The sequence below is a fragment of the Microcaecilia unicolor genome, chromosome 3, assembly GCF_901765095.1.
Source record: "Microcaecilia unicolor chromosome 3, aMicUni1.1, whole genome shotgun sequence".
Lineage (NCBI taxonomy): Eukaryota > Metazoa > Chordata > Amphibia > Gymnophiona > Siphonopidae > Microcaecilia > Microcaecilia unicolor.
Window position 1 is genome coordinate 512,038,222 of NC_044033.1, and position 15,821 is coordinate 512,054,042.

At 46.2% G+C, this 15,821-nt stretch overlaps 1 protein-coding gene across 2 annotated transcripts in view; it reads right to left on the reverse strand.

The window, feature by feature from the left end:
- Positions 1-11,106: 11,106 nt before the first annotated feature.
- The window catches only part of FAXC (failed axon connections homolog, metaxin like GST domain containing), a 38,443-nt gene continuing 33,728 nt past the window's right edge, over positions 11,107-15,821 (reverse strand). Inside the window, exons 5-7 of one of the 2 annotated variants that reach the window (XR_003941369.1) lie at positions 14,451-14,567; positions 11,889-12,304; positions 11,108-11,727 (exon numbers count right to left, since the gene is read on the reverse strand). Coding sequence is in view for 1 of the 2 variants with exons in the window: in XM_030195652.1 (XP_030051512.1) it covers positions 12,024-12,304; positions 14,451-14,567 (398 nt within the window). In the remaining variant the exon portion in view is untranslated. Of the gene's footprint in view, positions 12,305-14,450; positions 14,568-15,821 lie in introns of both variants that reach the window. The other variant, XM_030195652.1, reaches the window with a different exon arrangement.

Here is a 15,821-nt window from a genome sequence, read left to right on the forward strand (position 1 = left end):
TTCCATTTAGAATCATTGCTATGTGTCCTTCTGTCTGTCCTACCCTTATCCTTTTTGCTCCTGTCTGTTTGTCCTGATTTAGATTGTAAGCTCTTTTGAGCAGGGTCTGTCTTTCTTCTTCATGTTCAATTGTAAAGCGCTGTGTACGACTGGTAGCGCTATAGAAATGATTTATAGTAGTAGAAGCCTGTCCTTGCAGATCAGCAATGTGGCCGCGCAGGCTTCTGTTTCTGTGACTCTGACGTCCTGCACATACGTGCAGGACGTCAGACTCACAGAAACAGAAGCCTGCGCGGCCGCGTTGCTGATCTGCAAGGGCAGGCTTCTACATGGAATGTTGCTAGTGGAATAGCAACATTAACATTCCATGTAGAATCTCAAATAGTAGCAACAGAATCTCAACATTCCATGTAGAATCTCAAATAGTAGCAACATTCCATTTAGACTCATTCCTATCTGTCCTTCTGTCTGTCCTACCCTTATCCTTATTGATCCTGTTTGTCCTGATTTAGATTGTAAGCTCTTTTGAGCAGGGACTGTCTTTCTTCTTCATGTTCAATTGTAAAGTGCTGCGTACGACTGGTAGCGCTATAAAAGTAGCAGTAGTAGTATTGTACTTACTTTGACCAAATATGGACCTGCTCTATTTCACTTATACTTTAGCATTATTCTATCGTGCATGTTCTGTAATTCCAAATTCTGTTTGTAGCGTGTTACTCTCTTTCTTAACCTTCTTTGACTAGGACATGAGTCCGTACATATAAACTCCTATTATTATTCATTTTTGGTTTACACTGGTGTAGCATTGTCTAGACACAATTAGCCTTGGACATTTTTACTCAGCCGTTCACTATTATGTTGCTGGAGCGTTTCTATTGTCTTTCATATGCACCCATGTCTGCTTCCCTGGCTCTTACCCCTGCTGCTCTAACCGTGAGGTTACTCCTCCACTACGCCAACAAACGGCACTGTGCAAAAGTAACAAAAATGACCTTCATGACCTTCATGAACCTGTTCCTTCACACCATTGTTCTTTTGTTAACATATTCAGTTATTGCGCTCTACAAATGCATTGGGAATTAGGATGAGGATCAGATATCACCAGGCAGGGCTGTGCCTAGGGTCTCTGGCACCCCCCTGCAGACCATCAGTTGGCGGCCCTCTGCAGACTATCAGTTGCACGCGCCCCCCCCCCCCCCCGGACCTGCCTGGCTCCAAGGCATGTCTGGGGCGTGATGGAGGAAATGGCTGGGTTTGGCCTGAGCCTCCTCCGCTCCATCCCTGATTCCCTGGTGCTTTAAATTTACCTCTCTCCACCTCCGGCTCCGACGTCTGCGCAGCGTCAGTGAAAGCGCTGTCTGTCTGACGTCTCTCCACCAGCCTTCCCTTCGCTCGTTTGTTCCCTCTGTGTCCCGCCTTCTTCTGACGTCATTTCCTTGAGGGCGGGACACAGAGGGAACAAACGAGCGAAGGGAAGGCTGGTGGAGGGACGTCAGACAGGCAGCGCTTTCACTGATGCTGCGCAGACGTAGGAGGCGGAGCAAGGTAAATTTAAAGTGCCGGGGAATCGGGGATGGAGCAGAGGAGTTAGTTTTTTTTTTTTTAAATACAGCTCGACGGCGCAGCACCCTTGAAGGCAGGCGCCCCCCTGCGGCGCTTACCACGCTTACTGTGTTGGCACGGCCCTGTCACCAGGCAATGACAGACCTGACAAATCTCCCACTTTCAGTGGGAGACTCCCGCTTTTGCATGTCCTCGTATCTTTTGGTATATTCTTCTCACTCTGAGTATATGCCTCTCTCTATTTATACACATTAAGGTAGTACACCATCGCCTCTGCGTCTTCTTCCTTGAGTGACATGTTCCCCATTCATTTCTCTTCTATTAACCGACGTGCAGATAGAGTACTTTTTTACTCCTTTATATAAATGTATCTTTTTTTTTCTGTTAGTGCTGCTCTGCTTATTTTCTCCTGCAACTCTTTCTTTTTTTTTCTTTTCATTTACAAGCAGGGGCAGCCCAAGACGATCTGCCCCTGAGGCAAGAAATGAGCTGGCGCCGCCCTGCCCCCCCTGAGGTGAAGAATGAGCTGCTGCCTCCACGGTCCGCCATCTCCCCACTTCCTTTCCCCAGTCCCCTTTCACCAATTTACCTTTTGTAGAATTATGAGCACAGGTCAGCATCCCAGCACAGGTCAAAAAAGGCCGAGGGTGACACGCCAGTGCCATTCTAGAATCTAAAGGTTGAGATACCTGTAATTTATTAAAGAACGTGAGCCTGTGTAAACTCAGGAATTTATACCCTTAGGGGGCAAAGCAGGCCTTGGGAAATAAAACTAGTATAAACAGAAGAATGTGATTTAGCAACTTAAGGGAAAATATATGGTGAGAACAGAAAACAGAATGATCTCTCAGGAAGATAAGTGCTGAAGCAGTGCTTAACACAAAAGGTATATAAACAATTGAATTAGAGCATTACGTTGGAGAGGCAGAGGTAGACCACATGTTTGTGTCCCCTGCTCTCCACATGAGAAACCAGCATTTGTAATTATAAATTTCTCTTGGTAAGTAATAAATCTTTTAACATTGCTTTCTCATAAGTGTAGCCTTGTATTTTATCTCTCTAAAGTTGTTATATGTTATAGTTTAGAGAGGTGGTAAAAATACTAAACACCACTAGTCTTTCAACACTCCACAATACTGAGTAGTGGATATTTGGGACACTGGAGTGAGAGTGGAAAGACAATGATAATCCTAGAGTGGTATAAGGGACCCCATTGTAAACACTTTTCTTTCTCATTTTTCCTAAGGCAGCGGCAGCAATTCCCAGAGGCTGCCCTGTTGCCGGCCCCTTCTGTCTACTGTGGCCCGCCTCTCTAACGTATCTTCCTGTTTCCTCTGAGGCGGGCCACAGAAGATAGAAGGGACCAGGACTGGCAGCAGGGCAGCCTCTGGGAATCACTGCTGCCGCCTTAGCAAAAATGAGAAAGAAAAGGTAAATTGGTGGAAAGGAGTTAGGGAAGGGCGGAAGACGAAGCCACGTCAGAATAACTGACACTCTCCCACAGCGCACACACACCAGTTTTGAGACCCTTTATTCACTAAAGTCCTGTGACAACACAGGGGATTGCTTTACTGTTTGAGCACTTATAGTACTATCCTTGTAAAGCTTATCTAACACCAGTAGGTGTTAAACCAACGTTTCCTTAAAGGAAAGATTTTTGGAATTAGCAGCTTTTGTTTTCTGTCTGACCAGTTATTGAAATTGCATTGATATTTATACATGCTGTTTTCCGTATAGTGCAGACACCGCTCGGAATGGACTTTAAGATCTTTTGTGCACTTACTTTCCTTTCTTACTGCTGTTCGATTGGTATTACGGTGAGCAACGTGACCGGCATTCTCTCACAGCGCACCCACTTTATTGAATGTCCTGCGTCAGCGCATGGGATCACTTTACTTTTGAGCACCTTATACTGCTGTTTATGTACATCTCATTCAACAGGTGTTACACCAACGGCCTTTTTAAAGGTCAAATTCTGAATTGGCAGCTTTTGCTTTCTGTCCGACTAGTTACAGAAATTGCATTCATCTCTTGATATGTATATGGGCTTTAGAACAGATTCATGACATCACTTCCTATTGGCTTTAAAAAAAAAGCCTTCCTCAAGGGTCAATAGATGAATGCTCAACTATGTATCGATTGATGATGGAGCGCATAAATATCTATCACTTGGTCAAGATGTGTCTAACATCCAACTGGAACATTTATGCGTTCCATCATCAATCGATACATAGTTGAGCATTCATCAATTGACCCCTGAGTAAGGCTTTTTTTAAAGCCGAAACACGGACCATGTAGGGTCCAAATAAAGTTGTGTTTGGAGCCTCTTATCCTGGTGTTTAGACTGATCTCTTGGACCTGGTTCTTTTCCACCCTGTTTTTTGTTGCGTTCTAGTCTTGTGGAAAGTGTGGACCCCATTTGCTTGTGCGATCACGTCCTATTGTGCACCTTTAACCCTCCACGCCTTTTTTATTTATCAATTGATATTCACATGGGGTTATTCTACAGAGCTAGCCACCCATTTATAGATATTGTTGCTTTCCTACACCATCTGAATGGTTTTTGCTTCCACTTTTCTAGATCCATCAATTGAGGCCTAGTGCGGGCATTTCTTTTTGATAGTCCATCAGTCTTCTTTAAATGAAAGGTTAGTAGGCCTGGTTTTGCACTAGTTCTTATTATCCACCAAACTATATACATCTCCAATCATATACATCTTTGGTCACTTGTTAACTTTCTAATGCAGTCATTCTTCCATTTTTGAAGATGTTGTAGTCTACACTTCTTTCCAATGCACTCTTGGTCTTTTTAAAAATGTTTTTAACATTTTTTATTATTCTTTTAATTTGTTTACGTTCTTTATGTAACCCACCTTTTAATAAGCACCGTTTTTACTTTTTTTTATTTAATTATCCATTTTACTTAATTTATTTATTCTTCTGTGTATTCCTTTTATTCATTTTTCATTTACCCACATATACAAAAAAGATTTATGCTCTCCTGATGCTGCAACTAACCAGCTTATTTTCGAAGGTGATCGGCGGCCATCTTCCGACACAAATCGGGAGATGGCCGGCGATCTCCTGAACCCGGCCAAATCGGTATAATGGAAAGCCGATTTTGGCCAGCGCCAACTCCTTTCTGTCGCGGAGCCGGCCAAACTTCAAGGAAGGGTACAGAAGGCGGGGCGGGACAGGGGCGTGGTTACGAGATGACTGGCTTCGCCCGATAATGGAAAAAAGATGGCCGGCTCTGACGAGCATTTCGCCAGCTTCACTTGGTCCATTTATTTTTAGGACCAAGTCTCAAAAAAGTGCCCCAATTGACCAGATGACCACCGGAGGGAATCCGGGATCACCTCCCCTTACTCCCCCAGTGGTCACCAATCCCCTCCCACCCTAAAAAAATAAAAACAAAAATTTTGTTGCCAGCTTCTATGCCAGCCTCAAATGTCATACCCAGCTCCTTGACAGCAGTATGCAGGTCCCTGGAGCAGTATTTAGTGGGTGCAGTGCACTTCAGGCAGGTGGACCCAGGCCCATCCCCCCCCCCCACCTGTTACACTTGTGGTGGTAAATGTTGAGCCCTCCAAAAAAAACCAAAACCCACTGTACCCGCATGCTGGTGCCCCCCTTCACCCCTTAGGGCTATGGTAGTGGTGTACAGTTGTGGGGAGTGGGTTTTGGGAGGGATTTGGGGGGCTCAGCACACAAGGTAAGGGAGGTATGGACCTGGGAGCAATTTCTGAAGTCCACTGCAGTGCCCCATAGGATGCCCGGTTGGTGTTCTGGCATGTGAGGAGGGCCAGTGCACTACAAATGCTGGCTCCTCCCACGACAAAAGGGCTTGCATTTCGCCAGGTTTGAGATGCTAAATAGTAGATGGCCGAGCCCGGTTTCCATTATGGCCGAAAACCGAAGCCGGCCATCTCTAAACCCGGCGATCTCAACATTTCACCTAAATGTTGAGATTTAGCCGGCCCCAACCGTATTATCGAAAGAAAAGATGGCCGGCTCCGCCCCTTTTTGGAGCCAGTCCCCCGAAGATGGCCGGCCATATAGATGGCAGGCGCCGTTCGATTATGCCCCTCTAAATGTATGAATACCCTTTTTGCTGAGGTTCCTGTAAGCGTTACTGTACATTAGATACCTTGCACAGCTTGTTTCCCTCATATGTAACTGCCATATGACATTTTTAATGATGATGTTTCAATTATGTTTTTGTTCTCATAGTCAGATCACACATTTATTTGTTTATTTATCTGTTTATTTATTGTTCATAGACTCCTGAGTCAGGCACGTTTTGCTGAGACACGGTGCCGTGTCAAGTCTTTTATTCATTATCAATAAAGTGATTGTTTCTACACTTGGTCTTTGTGAACAGACGTCATCTTTTTCCCACTCTGTTGTCTCACCTTCCCAAGGGCTCCAGCTGGGGCCCTGCATTAGATTGCAGTCACTTTAAGGTCCCTCCAGACTGCCCCCGATCCCCTGCCACACTTTGCAGACTCACATCACAAAACACAAACGGGAGGGGGGTGTCTAAGGGAAAAGAAACGTAACAATGGTGGTACTGGTTTTTAGAGGATCACAAGGATCGACTCTTGCTTCTGACTCTTGCAGCCATATGAACGGTAGTGGCACTGGAATGGGGCTCAGGCAGAATTCCATCTCTACACGTTAAACGAAAGTTGGCCTTTTGTGTGAACACTACAGACTGACAGAGATGCATCAGAATAAGACGGACTCTTATAGACATTGGTGGGCATGTTTCTTGGAATCATCCTGAAAGGGGGGGGGCGGATTTGACCCTCTGCTCAGAAGGGAGTCATGTATTCTCTGAACTATATCTTATGTTTGCGGGGGTAGTTGAGAGGGCTTACCTTATAATACCTCAGTTTGCATATGCTTGGGGGAGGGAGGTGGGATAATTTCTGTATCTGTGGATTTATGTTCGGCATTTCTTGGTAATAACAGTGAAGAACCAACAGTGTCTCTTTGTTCTGTTTGTTTTAAAAACAAAAAATTAAAGAAAAAAAAAAAGATCCCCAGCTATAGGACAAAATGCTGAACTCTTGAGTCAGAAGCCATCACTCAAGAAAAAGATCTTGGCTTCATACATTGCAGTGGCGTACCAAGGGGGGGGGGGGGCGGTTCCCCCCGGGTGCACGCCGCTGGGGGGGTGCCGCGCACCTGTTGACTCCGAGTCCGCTTGTTCCCTCCCTGCTGCTCCCTCTGCGCGGAACAGGTTACTTCCTGCTCCGGGGCAGAGGGAGCAGCAGCCAGGGAACGAGCAGACTCAGAGCCAACAGGCGCGCAGCACCCCCCTCCCCAGCAGGTAAAAATGCACCCGGGGGGGGGGGGGTGTAATTTCACCGGGGGGGGGTCATGCTGTACCCGGGGGGGGGGGGGCGCATCGGCGATCCACCCCGGGTGTCAGCCAGCCTAGGAACGCCACTGATAACATTGAAATTTTCAGCCCAGAGTGCAGCCACTCTTAAAACAATCAGTAAAAGGATTGGGATTATTTGAAGAGCTGGAGAACAAAACGAAACAACAGTGGCGTTCCTAGGGGGGCTGACACCCGCCCCCCGGGTGCAGCGCCCCCCTGGAACAGCGCGACGCCCCCACCCCCCCGGCAAAAGAACCCTCGATCCCCTGGCAAAAGAACCCCCCCCCCGGGTGCACATCGCTGGGGGGGGGGGGGGGTGCCACACGCTTGCCGGCTCTTCGTTGTCATGCTCCCTCTGCCCCGGAACAGGAAGTAACCTGTTCCGGGGCAAAGGGAGCATGAAAACAAAGAGCCGACAGGCGCAAGGCACCCCCCCCCCCAGCGGCGTGCACCCAGGGCGGACCGCCCCCACCGCCCCCCCCCCTTGGTACGCCACTGCGAAACAATATTATTATGCCTCTGTATAGGACCCTGGTACATCCACATCTCGAGTATTGTACGCAGTTCCAGTCACCCATCTCAAAAGGATATTGTGCAACTAGAAAAGGTTCAGAAAAGAATGACGAAATAGAATCTAAACAGATTAGGGTTTTTCAATTTAAAGACAACCGAGGGTAGATAAAAAAAAGTTCATAAAATCATGAGTTAAATAGAGAAGAGTTGTTTTAACTCATCAAACACAAAAAAACAAAAGGACACTCCATGAAACTAATGATCAGCACACTGAAAACGATTTCACGCAGTGCATAATTGAGCTTTGGAATCTGCTGAAAGAGGATGTGGTTCAGAGAACAAAGAGATTTTGGACAAGGACATTGGCTGGATAGGATTTGGGAGAGCCATCGCATGCCCCTTGAAATGAATTAAGAGAAACTGGATCTAATTTGGGTTTTTTTTCAGGTACTTGTGACTCAGACTGGCCTGTGTTGGAGACAGGATGTCTTAAATGATCAAACAGATTATGTTGTAAACACATTTCACTAATATCACACCACACTTGCCTTCTAAAGTGCCGGGCGCTACCGACACATCCTGAAGTGAATGGGCTGTGTCAGCATTAGGGCCCAGAAGCCGCTAACACGGCTTAGTAAATGGGGGGAGGGGCAGCACAAGGAAATTTGTCTCACACCAGTATTGAGGACATAAAGCAGATAAGTGATAAGATTTAATTTTTTTTTTTTGAGGTGTGGTAGCCGTGTTAGTCTACTCTTAAGGTTATCAATAGAAATCAAACAAAATAAAACATGGAAAAGAAAATAAGATGATAACTTTTTTATTGGACACTAGTAAAAAAAAAAGGCCCGTTTCTGGAGCCAATGAAACGGGCGCTAGCAAGGCTTTCCTGTGCGCCCCCCCCCCCCCCCACCCGTCGTTGATGTTGGTGAATTGCTCCGCCTCCGCCCTCAACGTCATAACGTTTGACGCTAGGGCGGTGAATTGCTCCGCCTCCGCCCTCAACGTCATAACGTTTGACGCGAGGGCGGGGCCCAGAGACTGTGATTTTCGAGGCTTCAGAGCTTCGAACATATGAACCTTGGCTTCAGCGACGTCAGCAGCCAATAGAACGTTGAGGGTGAGTTTTATATATATAGATAACTTAATACATTTCTTGATTAGCTTTCGAAGGTTGCCCTTCTTCGTCAGATTGGAAATAAGTGTGATGATGGAATTCAGTTGAGTGTGATGAAGGTAATTCAATTAACCAGTCCAGTGTTGGAAAGGTTTCACAGTTCTGAGGACTATAATATTTATATAAATTTTGTTTAAAAAAAACAGTTAATAAGCTTTTCCTGTTATTATTTTGATTTTTGAGCATTTGAGAAGCTTTTTCAGTATATTTCCTGAGTTCATTGTTATTAAGAACATAAGCATTGCCACACTGGATCAGACTGAAGGGCCATCAAGCCCAGTATCCTGTGTCCAACAGTGGCCAATCCAGGTGACTAGTACTTAGCAAGATCCCCAAAAAAACTAAAAACAGATTTTATGCTGCTTATCCCAGGAATAAGTACTGGCTTTTCCCAAGTCCCATCTTAATAATGGCTTATGCACTTTTTCTTTTAGGAAATTATTCAAACCTTTTTTAAACCCTGCTAAACTAACTGCTTTTACCTTATTCTCTGGCAATTAATTCCAGCGTTTACACACCGAGTAAAGAAATATTTTCTCCGATTTGTTTTAAATTTACTACTTAGTAGCTTCATTGAGTGACCCTTAGTCCTTGTATTTTTGGAAATAGTTAAGCGATTCACATCTATCTGTTCCATTCAACTCATTATTTTATAGACCTCTATCATATCTCCCCTCAGCTGTCTTTTCTCCAAGCTGAAGAGCCCTAGCCACTTTAGCCTTTCCTCATAGGGAAGTTGTCCCGTCCCCTTTATCATTTTTATTTCCCTTCTCTGTACCTTTTCTAATTCCGATATATCTTTTTTGAGATGCGGTGACCAAAATTGCATACAATATTCGAGGTTCAGTTGCACCAAGGAGCGATACAAAGACATTATAACATCCTCGGTTTTGTTGTCCATTGTTTTCCTAATAATTCCTAACATTCTATTTGCTTTTAAAGCCGCCGCTGCATACTTGGCAGAGAGTTTCAATGTATCAACGATGACAGCTAGATCCTTTTCCTAGGTGGTGATTCCTAATGTGGTGCCTTGAATCACCTAGCTAAAGTTTGAGTCCCTCTTTCCTGCATCACTTTGCACTTCTCATAGTAAGTTTTTCCCATAGCCACCTACTGGGGAAATGTATTTTCTGCCTCTGGAAAAAATGTTTACTGGTCAATATTCAAAGTGATTTAACCGGGCAGGAGAGCTTCCTGCTCGATTAAATCACCGGTATCTACCTAACTGCCTACGCAGGCCCAACAAGCGTCAATTTTGAGTTACCACCCAGCTACCACGTGGCCCTTGTGGTCATTTCGTTTGTGACACACGTCTGCTAGGTGCGCCAGAAAATATTTTTATTTTCTGGCGGGCGGGAGGTAATTGGCATTTTACGCGTGTAGACCATTGGCGCCTGGTTACCGCGTGAAACCTTACCGCTAGGTCAATGGCTGGCGGTAAGGTCTCGGACCCAAAATGGATGCACGGCAATTTTCATTTTGCTGCGCATCCATTTTTGCAGAAAGTTTTAAAAAGGCATCTCTTTTTACAGGTGCGCTGAAAAATGATTCTGCGTGTGCCCCAAACACGCGTCTACACTACCGCAGGCCATTTTTCAGCAAAAGTGCCCCTTAACCAAAGAGTGTTGCTGAATATTAGCACTAGCAGCCCTGCGCTGTCTGATTGGTGCTGGGGCAGTCTGTGGGTGGAGCTTGAGCGGGAGTGATATTTAACCAGACTGCTAACCAGTAATGTAAAAAAAAAAAAAAAAACCTGTCTATCTTTACTACTGGGCTCACTAGCCACAGGTCTGAATACTGACCAGTACCCAGTGTCACACTGCTGTTCCCAGCGAGGGGTAGAGGACAGGGTTAGGGCTCCATTAGGCAGGCTGTAGCCTCCCTGGTTCTCCAATGGGAAACTGATCAGCAATTTTGCTTTTAAAAACTGCCCAGAGGTATTCAGGAACTAAATTGCTGCTATTTTTCTGGCTGGATTTCCAGAGCAGAAATGATGCACTTACAGACGAAAATTCAATTGTATGCAGGCAGGGGTGTGCTGGTAAATTTTTAACAACGGGCTCTCTCTCCGGGCATAGCCGGCCCTGAAATTTGGGGGGGGAGGGGGGAATACATGCCTCTCTCTCTTCTCCCTTGTGCGGGCACGCTAGGCATACCTTTGCCAAGCCCCACCAGCCAATAAAGGGACTGCCACCGTTCTCTGCTGCTTGTTTCTGGTTCTGAGCAGCATGATGGAACCTTCTTGCGCTTGCATGAAAAGTCCCAGCCTGATGATCAGAGTCAGAAACAAGGAGCAGGGAGCAGCAGCAGTCTATTTACTTGGCTGGTGGGGCCAACATTACTGCCAGCAAAGTAAAAGAGAATTCAGGAGGGGGCCCAAGCCCACATTTTGGGAGTCAGTTGTTAAAGTAGCCATGGGGAGGCCTACTTTAACAACCGGCTCCCAAAATTCTTAAAAACTTAACAAACGGCTCTCGCGAGCCCGCTCCAGCACACCACTGTATGCAGGTAACCTTTCTCCCCTTATCCGAAACCACAAGGAAGGCCTGTTTACACAGTGTTAAATAAAGTTGTGTTGCGAAACAACATTGAAGTCTCCATGTTTAGACACCTCGATCCCTTAAAAATTGTTTAAGAGTGCCACTTAGCATGCTGTCGATCTGTTTGCTTTCTGAAACATTTATGGGACGGGAGTATATTGCACCACTGTATCCTCCTCTAGTATCTCACATACACACCCTAAAACGCTTCTAATACACAAACAGACTCAGCCACCATAAGCATGCTGTAGGTTGCATACACACCCACTACACAGTAATTCCCAAAACTGTCCTATTATTCTCATAGTCCATCGGTTTTCAGAATATTCCAAATTAATTTGAATAAGATAAATTGAATCTCCTGAAGTGCCTATTGATGGTAGACATCTTGAAAATTCAACTGTTTAGGAATTATGGACCTAGCTTGTACCATAGTAACACACTCTCGTCATAAGCACATACATGTGTCCATTTGCATGCCAGGGTGAGGTGGGAGGGGGTACATCGTGTGGTAGGTTTGTCACCCTTCATCATCTAGACACCTGAGAGGGAAGATAAATGAATCCCTGTATTACACTATCAATGTCATTTCATTTACCCAGAATGTCTTATTCCATCAAAGTGTCTTCAGCGGTTCTTAAGTAGAGTCACCAATGACACCACCAACTGTCCTGCTATCGGCATCTCAAAAAGAAAGCTTTACCCTTTCAATGGCATCAAAAGAAGAAGAAAGCCGAAAGGCTCCAGGTGTAAAAGACAAGTCCGAGATAAAAGTGAAGCACAACCAGACTCGACCCTCATATGGCTGCTCTTTGGACAGGAGCGAAAAAGTGCGGTTTCACTTGTACTGCTCATGATCTGTAAACTCCTCCATGTCCACATCAGAATCGAAGAGCGACTGTCCAGTGAGATCTGTGTCTGGGGTTTGGGAGATGCTGTTCTCGTCCTCGTACGTGCCTGTCCTTGAATAGAAGCTGAAGTCCTGGAGTGAGGTCTGTAGTTTGCTCTCCTCGCTGCTGTCCTCGGACTCGTACGTTGTGTTGTCATTGTCCTCGTACCACTCTGGCCAGAATTTCCTCCTGATCCTTTCACAGTACATAGCGAGGTTAATCAGTTCACCTGAAACACAATGCAACATGCATAACTGTAAGTACACCCGATTCAACGACCCAACCTTCTGTACCGTCCGTGAGAGACCGTCAAGAGTTTTCTAAATAAAATGGAGCAGACAAGAGATATCCAAGTTCATCTATTAAATTAAAATACATCTTTTCATAACAATGTTTTGATGATAAAAATCAATATTCCTCTTTATAGTTTTGTCAAACTGCCCCGTGGAATTGCAACAGTAGTCAAGGAGAGAGGCTGCAAAAGAAAAAAAAAGTGAGGAACTCTCACTATCTCTGTATTCAAGAAAATATTTATATTCCTTTGAGAGTCATGAAGAAGACTTCAGCTGGCAGAGGTTGGGGACCCCCACCAGCAAAGGTACCAGGCAGTGCGAGGGGGGATTGAAAGTGGCGGGGGTGGGTCGGCGGAACAGAAGGGGTCAAAAGTGGTGAGTGGGGGGGTCGGCGGCTGGGGGAGGCGGGCTAAACTTTGCCCCCCACCTCGGGCTCTGGACCTACCTCCTGCCGCGGTCTGACTACGCCCCTGTTCTGCAGTAGGCTCAAGGGTATGGAATAGCTGAGCGCTATAGGAGACCTAATAGCCTGACCACTGTTCTATATCTGATGCTGCCGATCCCCTTTTTCTCTTTATATTTTTCAAATCACAGTAGCTTTTGTTCCCTTTGATATATTGGATATTCAGACTACTGCGAAGGTAACTCTCTGCATACAGGGGTCCTTTTACTGCTGGGCTACTGCAGCAGCCTAGGGATAGTTCCCACCCCCAGCACGCACATTTCCAGCACTACAAAAATATTTACTATTTTTGCAGTGGCACAGCAAGGGGGACCGTTGGGCCTTCCCTCGCTCTATCTGTCCCGCCCTCCGCTGACGCAACTTCCTATTTCCGCAAGGGCGGGGCAGACAGAGCGAGAGAAGGCCCGACGGTCCACATTTCTTTTACGTGCAGGGCAGGTGCGAGGGGCTGCGCCTCGCCTCAGATTCCGACATTCTTTTTAAAGGTAGGGTGCGGGAGCTGGTCGGGAGGGGGGTGTCGATGCGCCGAGGGGGGGATGTCATTGTGCTGCACCCGGGGGGGGGGGGGTGCAACGGCGAACCGCCCCCGCCCCGCTACCCCACTGTATTTTTGTAACATAGTAGATGACAGCAGAGAAAGACCTGCACGGTCCATCCAGTCTGCCCAACAAGATAAACTCATATGTGCCGCTTTATGTGTATACCTGATCTTGATTTGCATCTGCCATTTTCAGGGCACAGACCGTAGAAGTCTTGCCCCGCCTCCCACCACCGGCTCTGTGGATCCATTCCTTCTGTAGCGCCAGTGTTTACCCAGCGGTAATCAGGCAGTGCAGCAGCCCTTACTGCCACCTCAGTGGGTGGTGGTAAGTGCTCCCCCTTGAAATGGCTGCACGGTAAGTGGTTCACTTACCACACGGCCATTTCTTTAAAAAAAAAAAAAAGGCAAAGACAACCCCTTTCCCGCTGTGGTAAAAGGGGGCCTCAGCGTGACGCTAGCACAGGCCACATTTTACCGCAGCTTAGTAAAATGGCCCCACAGAACAGCTGTTTTGCTGTGGTTACTTAGCTGTCTAATGGACCGGAAATCACCGCTAACCAGCTGTTTCGGCTCCGCCCCCGGACTGCCCACTAATTAGCCGGTTTCAGCATAGGTGGTTAAAGTGCATATTCAGTAGCACTAGCTAGTTAATTGCCGCTAAATATCCCCGGATAGCGCTGCGCGAGCAATTTAAATATCCAGGAGCCTCTCTTGACCATTTAATTCACTTTGAATATCAATCAACATACTGAAATGTATATTAATGCTCATTAGTTCTGGCCCAGGATATTTCAAACTTTGAACTCCCCCCTCCTCCTTACAGGGGGTGGGTGGGTTTTGTTGAGACTCAGGAGAGAGAAGAAATCCTGATAAAATTATTGAAAACACAAAACAGGTTTACTCTTTGGCTTCATAATTGTCAGTTTACTCGGCAGATGCTCATCAATAAATAAGAACAGCCCGGTAGGCAACCACACATGAGACAATGAGAGGAAATGGCTACTAAAATGAAATAAATAAAATCTAGTTTATATATATATATATATAAAAGCCAATCAAAAGAGTTCTTAGAACGTACCTTTTATAAGTCTCTCAGGCCTCGTTCCTGGCAAGGTCCACATTGCCTGTGCCAGATGCCCAAAGACAGTGGCATCTAGGCTGGAAAGCTTTGGTCCCATGAAGTACTTCTTATCCCCTATCAATAGAAGAAGGCAAAGAAACGGTTGAAGAGTTGGCCGGAGGTGAGCTGTATACATTGTCCTACTACAGTTCATAAGTACATAAGTAATGCCACACTGGGAAAGACCAAGGGTCCATCGAGCCCAGCATCCTGTCCACGACAGCGGCCAATCCAGGCCAAGGGCACCTGGCGAGCTTCCCAAACGTACAAACATTCTATACAATCAATCCATTGTGACATATGTTAAATACGCTGATTGACTTGTTAAGCCAATTAAATTACGCTCATTGTTATAGACAGTGGCGTAGCAGGGGGGCTGCCACCCGGGGCGGGGCGGTTCGCCGTTGCACCCCCCCCCCCCGGGTGCAGCACGATGACACCCCCCCCCCCCAACAACCAGCTCCCGCACCCTACCTTTAAAAAGAATACCGGGAGTCGCGCCTGCCTTGCACATACAAGAAATGTGGACTGTCGGCTCTTCTCTCGCTCTGTCTGTCCCGCCCTTGCGGAAATAGGAAGTTGCATCAGCGGAGGGCGGGACAGAGCGAGGGAAGAGCCGACGGTCCACATTTCTTGTATGTGCAGGGCAGACGCGACTCCCGATATTGTTTTTAAAGGTGGAGGGGGTGTCGATTCGCCGAGGGGGGGGAGCTGGCAGGGAGCACCCCCCCTCCGAGCTGACACCCGGGGCGGACCGCCCCTCCCGTCCCCCCCTTGCTACGCCACTGGCTATAGAATACACTTGGATTTTGGCACAAATCTCTAGGCGCGCTATATAGAATCTGGCGTCTTATCATTTAGTGTGTGTGCTAATCGTTAGTATGTGCTAAAACTGTTAGTGTGCCTTAGTAAAAGGACCCCAAAATTATTTTCCAAAAATACTAGAACTAGGGGAACGCAATGAAGCTGTTAAGTAGTAAATTTAAAACAAACTGGAGAAAATATTTCTTCACTTAATGTGCAATTAAACTCTGGAATTCATTGCCAGAAAATGTGGTCAAAGCAGGTAGCTTAGCAGGGTTTAAAAAAAAGGATTGACTAATTTCCTAAGAAAAGTCCACAAGCCATTATTAAGATAGACTTGGTAAATTCCACTGCTTCTTTCTAGGATAAGCCCTATCAAATCTTTTTTAGTGTGTTGGGATTTTGCCAGGTACTCGTGACCTGGATTGGCCACTGTTGGAAACAGGATGCTGGGCTTGATGGACCTTCGGGCTGTCCCAGTATGGCAATACTTATGTAATTATTTATTTATTTCTGACTCAATCT